The 13,232-nt window shown below is 39.4% G+C and overlaps 1 protein-coding gene across 3 annotated transcripts in view; it reads right to left on the reverse strand.

Moving 5' to 3' along the window:
- Positions 1–13,232, reverse strand: part of ST7 (suppression of tumorigenicity 7) — a 155,594-nt gene that overhangs the window by 16,909 nt on the left and 125,453 nt on the right. For all 3 annotated transcript variants that reach the window (XM_010573992.1, XM_010573990.1, XM_010573991.1), the window contains 2 exons: positions 9,820–9,892; positions 8,174–8,276 (listed from right to left, as the gene is read on the reverse strand). In XM_010573992.1, the coding sequence (XP_010572294.1) occupies positions 8,174–8,276; positions 9,820–9,892 (176 nt within the window). The remainder of the gene's footprint in view (positions 1–8,173; positions 8,277–9,819; positions 9,893–13,232) is intronic.

Consider the following 13,232-nt stretch of genomic DNA (forward strand, 5'->3'; position numbering starts at 1 on the left):
TAGTAGGCAGGACAAGGGATTAAGAGTGACAGAGAGAACAGAATAAAGAGCTGACAAGAGGGAGGGAGCTGCCAGGCTTACAGAGATACAGCAAACATTCTTACTCCCTGCCCTAATGAATGTGCCACCCTTTTAAAAACACACATTATACTTGTTGAGCAGAATGGAATACAGCTGCAAGAGCTGCAGGTTTCTATCTGTTTTATTAATTTAGAACATAACTCTTTGTTTTTATATTTTTTTTAAAGGTAAATGAGAAAATAAGTTCTCAATATTTAAACATTTAAATTAAAGGAAAAAAATACAAACCCAAAGCCATGACACTATTTGTAAGAAAAGAAAAACCAGGAAGGAATGTCCTGTTTCTAGGAGCACTGGGAGGAAAACATGTTATTTTGATTCTTATGTATTGCTTGTTATCAGCGATTAAAAACAAATCAAGTGGAAATACCAGATGGAAGGATGTATCTTGACACTTGCAAATCATTCTTAGTCCTCACTCAGTTGTGTTGACTTTTCAGTCTGCATTTTTCTCAGTTTCAGAAAGAAAAACCCATTTTTAAAAGTTCCTCAGATCAAAAATGTGAAACACTCTTCCCTCATTACTCTATCACAGCTACTTTCCCAAACAAAAAGTCCATAATCTGGTTTGGTGGTATTCAAGAAGACTCACACACAAACTTGATGGATGGCTCAAGTTTCATTTCAGCCTCGTAACAGTTTTTGTTTTATGCACAAAGGTCAGCCACACCTTTTGGCCATACAAATTGTCAATTAATTTATTCTGGAGGCATTTCCAGCATGAATGCTAATTGTACACAGCCCCAGAGAGACCTCATCTGGAACACTCTGTACAGTTCTCATCAGGCACTTCCAGAAATGTAAAGATCAAGTTCTACAAGTACAGAATAGAGTTAATCAAAGAAATGGCAAGTCTGCTTTGTGAGAGGGCACTTGAAGACCTACATCTGTTTAAGTTCTCTAAATAGGAGTAACGGGTACCAAAAAGGTGCCTAGCTGTAGGTAGGGCTTGATTATTATGGAAGGAGGGATATGACTGTCCATGAAAATAGGATCGTCTTGATGTCCTAGAATATCATATCCATTTGTGCATTGCTGTATTTTCAAGAAGAGTTCAAGAGCCCAGAGGGTATTCAGGTTCCTGGAGGTTTCACTGACAGGGCTCAGGGTCTGCTTGGAGGTAGCATAGCGAAGGGCAGCCCGCTCTCATGGTACCGGCAGGCTACTGCCACCCAGATACTTGACAGGCAGGACTGACTCCCAGCAACCTGCTGGGTTTCTAGCAGATTATCCATGAAATCAACACAGTCCCCCTGAAACGTTTTGGATTGGACAAGCGGACAAATTCCAGTGAAATGAAATGAAATTAAATTAAATGAATCCTTCTTCAAAAACTTCCCAATAAGCTGCAGTCCTCATGCTGCCCATGTAAAGTGTGAATCACAGGCCTGATGGACTTGTGCATGCAACAACTATCTCCAGCTCTTGGAAAAAATTAGCCAAAGACATCTGATTGTAGTTTCCAAGAGGCTGCTATTGCACTTAATCAAAGATACTACACTAGACAGGTACAGCCTTCTCTTTAGCCACCAAAGACTTCAGGGTGGGATTCTGACAATTTATATCTCAACATTTCCAAAGGCCTTGGTCCAGAGCACAGCCCTTGCTGCTACAGGACTAATATGGACACAAGATCTACCATACCACCAAAATTCATACCAGTATGAACTCCATCTGGCTTTACAAGAAAACAACCTACACCTCTTGACAGACTCCCTGTTACTTTAACTCCTGATACACTGGCACCCTCTCAGATTCAACCACGACCTTTACAATTTAAGTAATAAAACTTCACTACCTTTTCAATACTTTGAATACATAGGGAAGATAGGAGCCCTCTGTCACCCTGACAGGGCTCTGAACCCAAGCGTGGTTCCACTTCAGAGGGAGAGTCAAGTAACAGGCTAAATAAGAAACTTCACAAGGAGCTAGCCATCATGAAGGAAACAGACATGGCAAGCCCAGCACATCTCCAACTGCATTTGTTTTTCAACGTTGAATAAAGAAGTTTAACTAGTACAGGAAATAGCATGTCACCACCATCTGGGGTTATCATGTTCCTTTAAAAAAGGAATCAGCTCAGAAAAGACAGGCTAGAAAATTTCAGGCAGAATGACCTAGTCTTAATGAAGTTATGAGTGAATACTAAAGTTGTGCAATGACTTCTGTCATCAACAGATGGCTCAATCAGCCCTTCTCCACCGCATTGTTTTGGCTTGGATTTTTTTGGTTGTCTTTTTTTTGGTTTCCTGGTCTCTCTCTTCTGTTATCCCAAACTTTTTTCCTGTCAAACCCCTGTATTTTAGGAGGTACAACAAGGGCAACAGTATTTTTCATGTGCTTCCACAGAGGACTTCTGGGCTGTTTACCTGACATTGTAATAGATATGGCTCAGCTATAGCTATTCTGTACACGTATGGGAACATGCCTTTTAACGAGCATTTGGAGGATGACAATGGACCTTGTACACATGAATTGCAACATGGTGGAGTTTATATTTCTATCACTTGAATTGACTGAATATACAATATTTATTTCATAATATTGACCACACTCTGGCTACTAATTCTCCTCTGCTGGGAGTGCTTTTAACACTCCACATTAATGGGCTACTTCAGTACCCTTTTATAAAATAAACCAACCTATCTCAAGCAGGTTTCCTTCTTTTCCTCAATTGTGCATTTTGCCTCTGAAATTACAGCTCAGGCCGCAAATGGGCAATAGTCACTCCTGCACCTGTGACAGCATCCCTCCAGGCCAGAATATGAGAATTTATTGTTTGAACAGGAACTCTCCTCCTCCCAGCTGGATGAACAGCACAAGCTTAAACCAGTTCCAAAATACTGGTCTCTACATGCCCAGAGAAGCCACTTTTAGGTCGGTCACCTTACAAGTTCTCATTGGATTGATGGTAATTAAGAAGTTTGGCCTTTTTGCTGGAGATGATAAAAAAACAAATCAGTCTCACTGAGCAGTTAAAAACTCTCTTGAACATGTCTGGAATAGTTTCTCTGTAATATCATGGGGTGTGCAGAACAGATTCATTTCCCATCTGGCATATGAATTTGTTTGCACTGTTTGTTTCTATTAGCAACTACAACTTACTAGAAACCACACAAGCACACAGACACAGTTCTTATTAAAAAAAAAATTAAAATAAATAAGAAAGAAATGTGAAGGGATGAAATGGAGAACAGATAAATCTTTAAAAGGGTTTTAAGTCAATGGTTTGTTACATCTTTTTTAGAAACTGTTCACACACAAAATTTGCATTTCTTAAAGTAATATCAATATTTAAGTTGTTTGATTCCAATGCAGTAAAATTCAGCAGGTACTCTCTTTAAATCAACTCAGCTCCTGGTTTACATAGCAAACCCATAAGACTGTGTGCAGAGCACACTTTTGACTCACTTTTAACAGATATATGGACCATTATCTGTTTTCTCTTCCCTTTGACTTTACTGAATAGCTCATGTCTTGTAGATCACAGAGAAGAGTGGGGGGGCTTTTCAGGAGAAGTTTGAATGCAGGGAGGGAGCCTTGCAGGTCAGTTCAGAAAGGGTGTTCCACAGTTGAGGAATGTCCCAGAAACAGCTGTGGTACTTTATCAGCATTAGCTTGGGATAGTTGCATTACATTTAAGTGCGGAAGCTCCAAACACAACATGTAAATAATATTGATGAAGTTGTGTGTGTGTGCGTGTGTGTGGATACACATATACTTTTTTCCCCACCCACTCCACAAATTACATACTCTCCATGACATAGGATGCACGACTCTCTTTTCCATACAAAACCCTCTGGAGTGGTACCTCAGTGGCAATGAAAACTTTTTTGTTTAACTCTTAAATTTTTGAGCAGCATGTTGTCAGACAGTGTCAGAACATTTGGTTGGGACCAACTCCACAGTGCATGGCGCTACACTAAAACAAAAGGATACTAATCCATAGAATCTCATTTAAGACATAGATGTTTGAAAAAAAATATTCAAATCTTCACAGACAAGTGATACAATTTGTTGTGATTCTTCTTATAGTGAAATTCACAGCTCTGCTTTGTTCTCTTTCCTGCTGTACTGCTGACTTCAATCTGCTACTGGTTATGTTTTTCTTCTACTAAAAAGAACCCTGAATACACTCTACCTGGTGAAGTGCTTTCTTTTTACATAGGCAATCTCTGCCAAAGTATAAAGCTGCAATTTGCTGTAGCTGAGTTGTTTCAGTAACATAAACAAGTCAAACTGTAGATAGATCTAGTATCTTTTATCAGATATTTTTCTAGTACAGCTTAAAAAATGAAGCCACTTTCAAGCACAGAAACCTTTTTACAGGTGAGATGTCTTCAGTTTGACAGTGGTTTGATTTTTGCTGCAGTCAAAGAGATCATAGTTGACATACCTGAGCTGGCCTTACCCTGCACAGCTCAGCTTCCAGAAACAGCACAGCCAGGTCAGCTGCCCAGCTTCCTGGAGAGATCAGGCAGGCTGCACTGATTGCCTTTGTTCACTTAAACCAAATTCTGGTACCTCCACATGTCACATCTTGACTCCAGTGTATTCCAAAACTTATCACCTATGGCTGAGACTTAATGGACTGATTTCTGGGAATTAAATTGTCATTGACATGTACTCAAAAATGGAAGAGACCTGTGTCAAAAGAAGGTTATTTGCTGGAAGGGTGGCTGCCTGAAGAAAGACTGTCAGCCATATTAGGTCTCTGTAAAAGGCATTTTTGTGCAGAAAACCAAGGTGATCCGTAGTCAACTAGAATCAATGAAAGTGTGTGCCAACATATTTATGACATACATACTGAGAAGACTCACAGAACCATGCATACACACTGGCTTCTTTCTATGTGGAAGGTAGGTGTTTTTGCAGGGTTTCTCACCTCTCTGTACAGATGGAAATCTGGGACTTTCAAGTTACTGCTTCTTAAGGGGTTCCTACATCTTTAAATTACATTCAAAAGTGTAAGAAGTGTATCTGACTTCTGCAACATCACTATGGAACACTGGACTGCAATCTGGCCATAATCTCCCAGGGAAAAATCAGCAGCATTGTAAGAATCCCATGGTTGTTTTACACAAACCTGCAATATGTCACAACGGGAGACCCAGTCTCCCTTTCTTGCTAAATCCAGCTCAGCAGCATCTCTCAGTGTGTTCACAGTGTGTTCCCTGCACTCCCTTTGTCTCAGGATCTCATTAGCAAAAATATGCTATTTCCAGTTAAATGTCTTGAAAATGCATATCCAGTAATGATCTTTTTATGTGATAATTCTAAATTTTAATGATTTGCACTGAAAATGGTAGAATCTCCTTTTGAGACAAACCAGAAACACATCAAAGCATTTTTGCTCTTTAATAGTGCAGTTCCCTGCTTTCAAGGCTTCTGCTGGGAACTTTGCAAATGCTTAAACAATTTGTCACCTTTGTAGTTTATTTCTTCCTTAGCCTGAACAAGAGACTCCTTAGTGTTTAAATCCCAAAGAAGCTTTGAAGACATTAGTTTTGTGTCACTGTTAGATTTCTTGTGATGCTGCTTGCTAAAACTTATCTCCATTTCATTAAGAACAAATTGGATATGACTTCAATCATAATTGAGGTATAATTTTATGTGCAGTATGGATATTACAACAAAAATACATTTTTGCCACCTTAATATCCTTCACTTAATAGCAGAAAGAATGAGTGTGAATGCAGCAGTGCTGCATATTAATCTGTATCAGGCTACACTGTTGTAATGTTAAAATATGAACTAAAAAACTCCTAGAGTCTGCTCCCATTACTACCTTGTTATCCTGATAATTTGTATGTTTCACAAAGGTTTTCAGTTCAAAATGACAGACTTTGAAAAACTGAGGGAATCAACTAACAATGTAAATGACTGAAAAGCTCAGGAACTTAAGTGAGGAAGAGGACTGGAATTTCTTTAAATCAAAAGTACTGAAAATAACACACAATCTGCATTTCACACATGAGGATACTTGTCAGAAAGGAGATTCAGCCTTGCACTGAACAGCCACCTAGACAGAAGCTGGCTAGTGAGAAGGAGGTCACAAGCGATGAATGAAAGTACCGATCTACAAGAAAAGCAGGATCTTAGAGGTCTGGAATTGCAGCGGTTACGGAGCAACTGTCACAACTTACAGTAAGGTAGATTTTGCAAGAAGTCAAACCAAAGAAGAGCAAGCTCTTAAGTATAAACAGAAAAAGAACAAGCTAAAAAGTAAATGAAGACTTAGCCTCAGTTTCATGGCAGTGCAGAGCATGGAGACAATAGAAAGATGGACATTAGGAGCATGTACAGAGGTGGAGGCCACTGCAGCCAATGATCTCTGTCCCTCAGTGAATGAACCAGTCCCAGAAATGGCCAAACTAACATAACTGACTTACAGCAAAAAGATTCCCACTCAGAATTAAGTGATCCAGTGATGACAGAAGTAAATGCAATGCCATTCATTTAAAGAGGAGGGAAACAGTGTGTGTTAATATGGAATCATTAGTATGCAAACTGTTAAAAAAGATTTTGATGGAAAGAATTACCAAACGCATGGAGGTTAAGTGAGGAAAATGGAACAGGCTCCCAAGGATTGCTCATGACAGGCTAAACTGGTATCTTTGCTTGGCAAGATATCTAATTTTTTTAGACAGCAAAGACAGAATACTCTAACCGGGCTTCAGTAAAACATTCAGAAAGGTTCACCCAGAACAGGACTGGAATAGAGAGTTAAACAGGCAACCAGGCAGAAGAGAAATATCAATGGTTGTGTTGGTGCAAGAACCATTGGGATCAAAGAAAGTAAACAGAGTTCCACAAAAGCGGTGCTGGAACCAAAGTTCATTTCATATTTTCATTTTACAGCTTGACACAAAAATAGAAGATCAGCTAATAATACAAAGGGACTCATCTCACCTAAATCTTGTTGTCTAAAAATCAGGCTTTTACTGGAAAATAGTTGCTCCTTTCATAGTCAATGTAGAAACAGGCACCTCGGAGGGAAAGTCTGTCTAGAGATGTCTAAGATAGTTCCTTCTTTCCACTGCCTGTAGAGGAAGTCTAGATGATTTTATTAAACAAACAGCCTAACTTCCAGATAGCTAAACCATGCTATTTAGTGTTTGGCATAACAGATATAGTTCACAGAGAAAATATTTGATTCCTGCAATGCATGAGAATTAACTTTCTGCAATCCATGTGTACATATGGGAGAGGTTTTGGCTTTATCTTGACCAGACCTGGTGTTCAGCTGTACCTAATGAATAGGCTCCCTACATTAACACACACCAGTCTTCCGCTCTCCAGTGGAGGCTGCTTACTTTCAAAGGGCAATACTGGTCCAAAGGTTTGTGGGGTGAGGTTCAGAGGCAGATCTCCGAGGGCCAAAAAGCATCTGCCCGTGGTTTGCCTTTACAATGAACCTACAGACTGCAATACTGAGTATCAGGTGATGAAATAATAAAATATATTAGCCTTTAGTAGCCCCTGGGCAAGATTCTTACTGCTGAGATACATATCTAGAAAGGGGATTAGGGAATTAGAACATAAATCCCTTTTCTTACTTTGTAGTTCTCAGCAATTCTTCATCTCTGAGCTTTGCATTCTCAGAACTTAATGACAGGGTGCTGCATAAAGAATTACTAATGCAACTTATATGAAGCACACCATGAACTCCAAACATAGGTTCCTTTGTATAGCATGCCAAAACCATATTCTTACATATAATTATCAAAACAAAGAAAACATGCTATTTTGAACTAGAAGATCTTTAATGGCTGTTTTGTAAATAATAATCTATCTTTATGTATGGTTTTGTCCTGCAGCGTAGCATCTGGTGGTGTCTACTACTGCAATCCACCATGCAATTGTTGCTCACATAGAGGACTCGCTTCAGCTAAAATTTCAAGTTGCATGGTCCAGAGTAGAAGACACTGAATGTGAAATACCAAACAAAAAAACTATGCATACCATCAGCTTCTTTCCCTTCCCATTGTTTGCTCCCCCTTCCACAGCATCACTCATTAATCTAACACAGAAATCAGGAGTTAGGTCCTCAGCAGCGTTATAGCTACAACAATGCTTTCTCCATACTCACTTTTGGCACATGTGGATTAAATTCTACTGCTCTGTGAATAGCTTCTACTGCATTCATCTCTGCAGTACTCAGCCCTCGCCTTGAGGCAGCCTCTGGAGAAAATCTACAAAAGCAAAGAAACAAATACATGAGGTCAGAAATGCTAGTAAGAAAAAGCCAGAAAATGAATCTAGAACATGGGCCCATGTAACCAAATGGAGTCAATTTCCTATGCTCTCCAAACTTCCATAGCAAGTGGAAACTCTGAGTGATCTACTACATCAAGGCCAATGAAAATCCCAGCAGAAGTGGAAAGCGTGTTTGCATCTAATCATGGCAGAAAGTCAGTTCAAACAGTCCTTTCTCTGTCACTAACCTAAATTTGCTCTAGGTACCTTACTAAGGGGCATATTCAAGGCTGAAGTTGTGGAAAAAAGAAAAGCAAAAAAACCACCAAAACCAATGCCAAATTATTGTTGGAGGGTTTCTATTAAAAACAAGTTTGGGGAGGTTTTAGGGAGGTTCCCAACCCAATGCCCCTGGGTCAGGTTGGGATGGAAGCACGATGCAGCAGCAGTAGCGGGTGGTCTACTGGCCGCAGCACCATTGAGGGTAGCACGCCCAAACTGTGGGCAAATCATCTGCCCCAGTGAATGAAAAACCAGACCATGCAATCTCTTTCTCACCTCACACCCCACGGCTAACTCCAGAGCTGTACTTGGCAGGCAGACACCACAGGGAAAGCTGTGACAACCTTAGCCCTGCCCTCCCAAGCTGGAGTCGCTGTGTAGGGAGGAAAGATGTTGCAGTAGGTACTGGCGATCTACAGGATAAAAAGAATGAAAGAAAATTACTTAGATCTTGATGTGTACATACACTTTAAAAGCAAAAACTGTCAGGATGTCAGTCAAGAAAATGGCTTTCCACTCTACTTGCTTTCCATCTTTAGGGAGGCATTCGACCCTCAGGTGCACAGACACAACTCTGCCTGGGATTTGTGTGAAGGCATCTGAGAGCAGAATGGGGATTTTTGAGCTCCATCTCACAAGGAGCTGAGCACCCTTTCAGAGCAGGCCAGTGCTCTCAAGTCCACAGGCATCAAGTAGGTGTGCTCAACACCTTGAAAGGTTGAGACCCAAGAGAAAACCATAACAGGAATGAGCAGATATTTGTGTCTCTAAAAATATGAACGTCATCTACCTCTCAGAATCCCTGACATAGTAACGCTAAATCCACCTGCCGCTATTTAAGTAGATGAGCAGTCTTCTGACAGCACTTGTAAAATGACATTGCTACCAGTGCATCCACATTGATTTACTACCTTTTCGTGGTCAGGTTTATACAAGGTTGAAGAGGTTCGGCCACACAACACCTTTTAGTTGCATCTTCATTATACTGCCTAGGAAGCTAAAGCTCACCCAGACAGTATACATAAAACTGAAACAAGAATTGGATTTATACTATTTCTCTTCTTTTCTTCTTTTGTAATATTTGAAGTGCAGTGTTTGATCACTGCAAATTTTTCTTACAGATAAAGTAATTTTATAAATTTACTGCAGGACTGAATTCTCCCGCTAACCCAGCAGATTGTTAGGGTGTGGGCTCAGCTAAGAGAAATCTTGAGTTAAATCAGGAATTTTGCTGGACAGTGGTTCTTATGCACTTACTTGTCAGAGACAGCTCTGGCTTTGAGCAATGCAGCTGTGTAACAGATTGTTGCTGATTTTGGTAAGCTTATATCTGTTGAAAAGAAAGAAAAAAGTAAACATCTGAGAAAAAAATTTAAAAGTCTGCAGAAAGAAAAGTGTTTCATTGATACTTCAGAGTATGCATGGCATATGCAAAATTATTATGTGAATTCAGAATACTTTCTGATCTTGGGACTTGTACCCAATATACAGGTTTTAAGACCTGTGTTACTGACCGCTGGAACTGCTATTTAAGCAGCAACTGGGTTCATTAGAGAACTAATTCGAAGAGTGACATGACAGTGACATAATAAAAGAATTAATTACTTCATACATAAATGTATAGGTAACCTGGAATATGTGAATTTTTCCATAGTTCACAAAACATCTAAGTAATAGCTGAGGGCTATCTTATTCACTTTTCTTGTTTCCAGTCAGAAGCAGTTGCCTAATATGAATATGTGGCAGCTATACATGTTAAGACAGCTATTTAAGTAATAATGGATTTGACTTGCAAGCAAACAGCCATTAGATTTATTGCTGCTAAAGATCAACAGTAAAATAAGGTGTTTTCCCTCTTAAGGAAATCTTGGACCAAAACAGTCACCAGTCTCTGGCCATTTTATGCTGTTCCAGAGACACACAGGAGCCATAAACGTGACTTAATCCATTAGTTCAACTTAATTTATACCTGTTCTCTACTAGCAGGTTGGCACAAAGCATCCAAAAGGTAGAGAGAAATGCTGCTTAACAGACTTGAGTTATAGATTTGTTCCCACTGTTACAGAGAAGAATTGACTTCCACACTAGTAATCTACCCAGCAGACACACATTATACAGTGACTGAAATATTCTAGCATTAAAATGTTAAAGATTACAGCTAAATGAAAAAAAAAAACCCCAAAAAAACCAAACCAAAAAAACCACCACCACCCACTAAAGGCTGGATTCTGCAAACACTTCTGCACACTGCAATATTATAGCTTCCTATAGTAAACAGCAAATACACAGCATAGCAAATACACAGCACAGCAAACACAAGGCACTGGAGTAGGCCCACTGTAAAAGTGAAGAGCAGCTAATCTGACTATTGTTCTAAGAAACTATCTGTCCCTCAGTTTGTCATTAAAGTTGAATAGAAAGACAAAATTACCATAGATCTCAGTAACTTTAGGGTTAAGAGAAACTTGTGATTTACGGAACCCCAGTGCCTTGCACGACAAGGCTCCAAAAAGGAGTTAAAGACGACAAGCAAGTCATATCTCAGCAGTCACTATCCTTCACTTACTAACAACCAAGCAGAACGTTGTTCTGTTAGACAGAAAACGTTGCCAGAATGACTGAGGTACTTTGAAAATGCTACCTGTTAAATCCTCTCTATTGTCTTTTGATGCACTTGCACTTCAAGTATGAGATGTAAAGATCTTGTTGGAGGCTCCCCTATAATATATTCCAACTATAATTTCACTGGAGTATGCAATTGTAGTGACTAAAGTAATTAAAATCAACAGCATGCAAAGCAGTCTGGGTGATAGATATGTTAATTACTCCACTAATAGAAGCTACCTACAGATACAGACATGAGCACATCTTCAATGACAGGAGGAGAAAATATTTGTAAGCACCTTCAATAACTCTGCTTATATGAGGTTTTCCTTAATATTAGGAGTTAAAAGTTATTTCCAGTAAACAGAAATTACCTTTTTCAGAACATACTGGTGTCTGTCTTTCAGTATAAATCTTATTCATCAAATCATAAATGGAGTGAAAGGTAGGGAAATGGAAAAGGGAAAAAAAAAACCACCAAGAAAACCAACGATGTGCTGTCATTTATAAGGTTTTCAATTGGTCAATAGAATACATTTATTTTCACCTTACCTGTAAGTGTTTCTCTGGGCCATCAAGCCACCATTACTTCACAGAAAATATTTATCCCCACATCAGTTCAAAACCAGTAACATTGATTCAGGATCTGACCTTTACAAAATTTTGCATGAATGACACAAAACAAGAGGTCTGCCTAGAAGTCCCTGGAAATACATTTTCCCAGGCAAGAGGCAAACTCCACATATAAAAAAAGGACCAAGAAAAGAATGTTTGCCTAGACTTCTTTGAATAATGCAGTACAAGCAACACTTTGCTTTTCTATCCGTTTGAAGGAGCTGAAAACTAGGAGGAATCAAGAAGTCTGGAGCATGTAACTGATGTAGCAGAGGAAAAACAGTTGTTAAGCTGATGAAAGCTGCTTGCTCAACTTCAAAGAAAGCAGGTATGCCAGCCAAAGCCAGACTGACAGCAAGAAAATGGCAATTCAGCCATTAATACACAAGCCATGAGGTTAAACAATGACACCACTCAACCTATAAAAACCTCTAACCACATGTATAAAGGCTAGTTTCTGCATCAGATCATTGATATTTGAATGGAGAATGTTCAGTGGAAGTTGCATGGACCAAGTTGTAAGGATTATTACAATTCTTGGCTAAGAGATTAAACTATCATACAGTAGGAACTGAGCTTAATACAGGGTTATATACTAAAACAAAACACCGTATCACAAAACAATATGTTCTACTAGGCGGTAAATGCTCCTGAGCTGGAAACATCTGTGCATATAGATTGCAGGATGTTCCACAGTGAAGTGCTGGCATCTGTAAAGAAGGAAAACGTGGTGAGGTGAAGTAAGGCTCAGGTACACCACCTGAGTCATTTCTGCAGAAGAAATGGGATTTCCCTAGGAATGTTGTGTTCAAATCTGATGACCCATGGTCAAGAACAACAAAAGTAAACAGAAAGACTGGATTCTTTTTGTAACAATCCAAATGAAATAAAGTCTGAGAGAAGATACAACTGTTCCCTACGCATACCTGCAAGGAAAGGAAAAGGCTGCTTTGGTAAAGGAGGATGTTGGCACAAGAATAAACAGTTCAGAATTACATTTAGGCTGGAGATTATAAGAATGTTTCTGAGAAGTGAATTTTTGAGGCAGATTTCAGGTAGAATAGCGGGTCAAACGAAATAGCTAATTCTAGGACGGAGCTTGCTCAGATCATGGAAGGGGTAATATCATGTAGCGAATGCAACAGCAGGGGACCTGACTCACCCAGGAGGCCTCTTCCAGTACTATGCTCCTAATGAGCAAGCAGCAATTATTTGAGGATAATACCTACAGTCCCTTGGCAATGGAAGAAATACATACAAATGTTCATGTTTATGTTGCTGTGGAGATAGCCCTCAGCAGGTCCATGCCCGCTTCCCTCCAAAAGTGTTTTGCTTTTTTTTGCTCCATATTAGACCATAAGTATTTGGTTCTGCTATATTCTCGTCAGATTACTACAATACTTTAAAATCCTCATACAATTTAGGCTTCATATCCAAAACTGGACCCTTCA

Source organism: Haliaeetus leucocephalus, unplaced genomic scaffold, assembly GCF_000737465.1.
Source record: "Haliaeetus leucocephalus isolate CR32 unplaced genomic scaffold, Haliaeetus_leucocephalus-4.0 Scaffold406, whole genome shotgun sequence".
NCBI lineage: Eukaryota > Metazoa > Chordata > Aves > Accipitriformes > Accipitridae > Haliaeetus > Haliaeetus leucocephalus.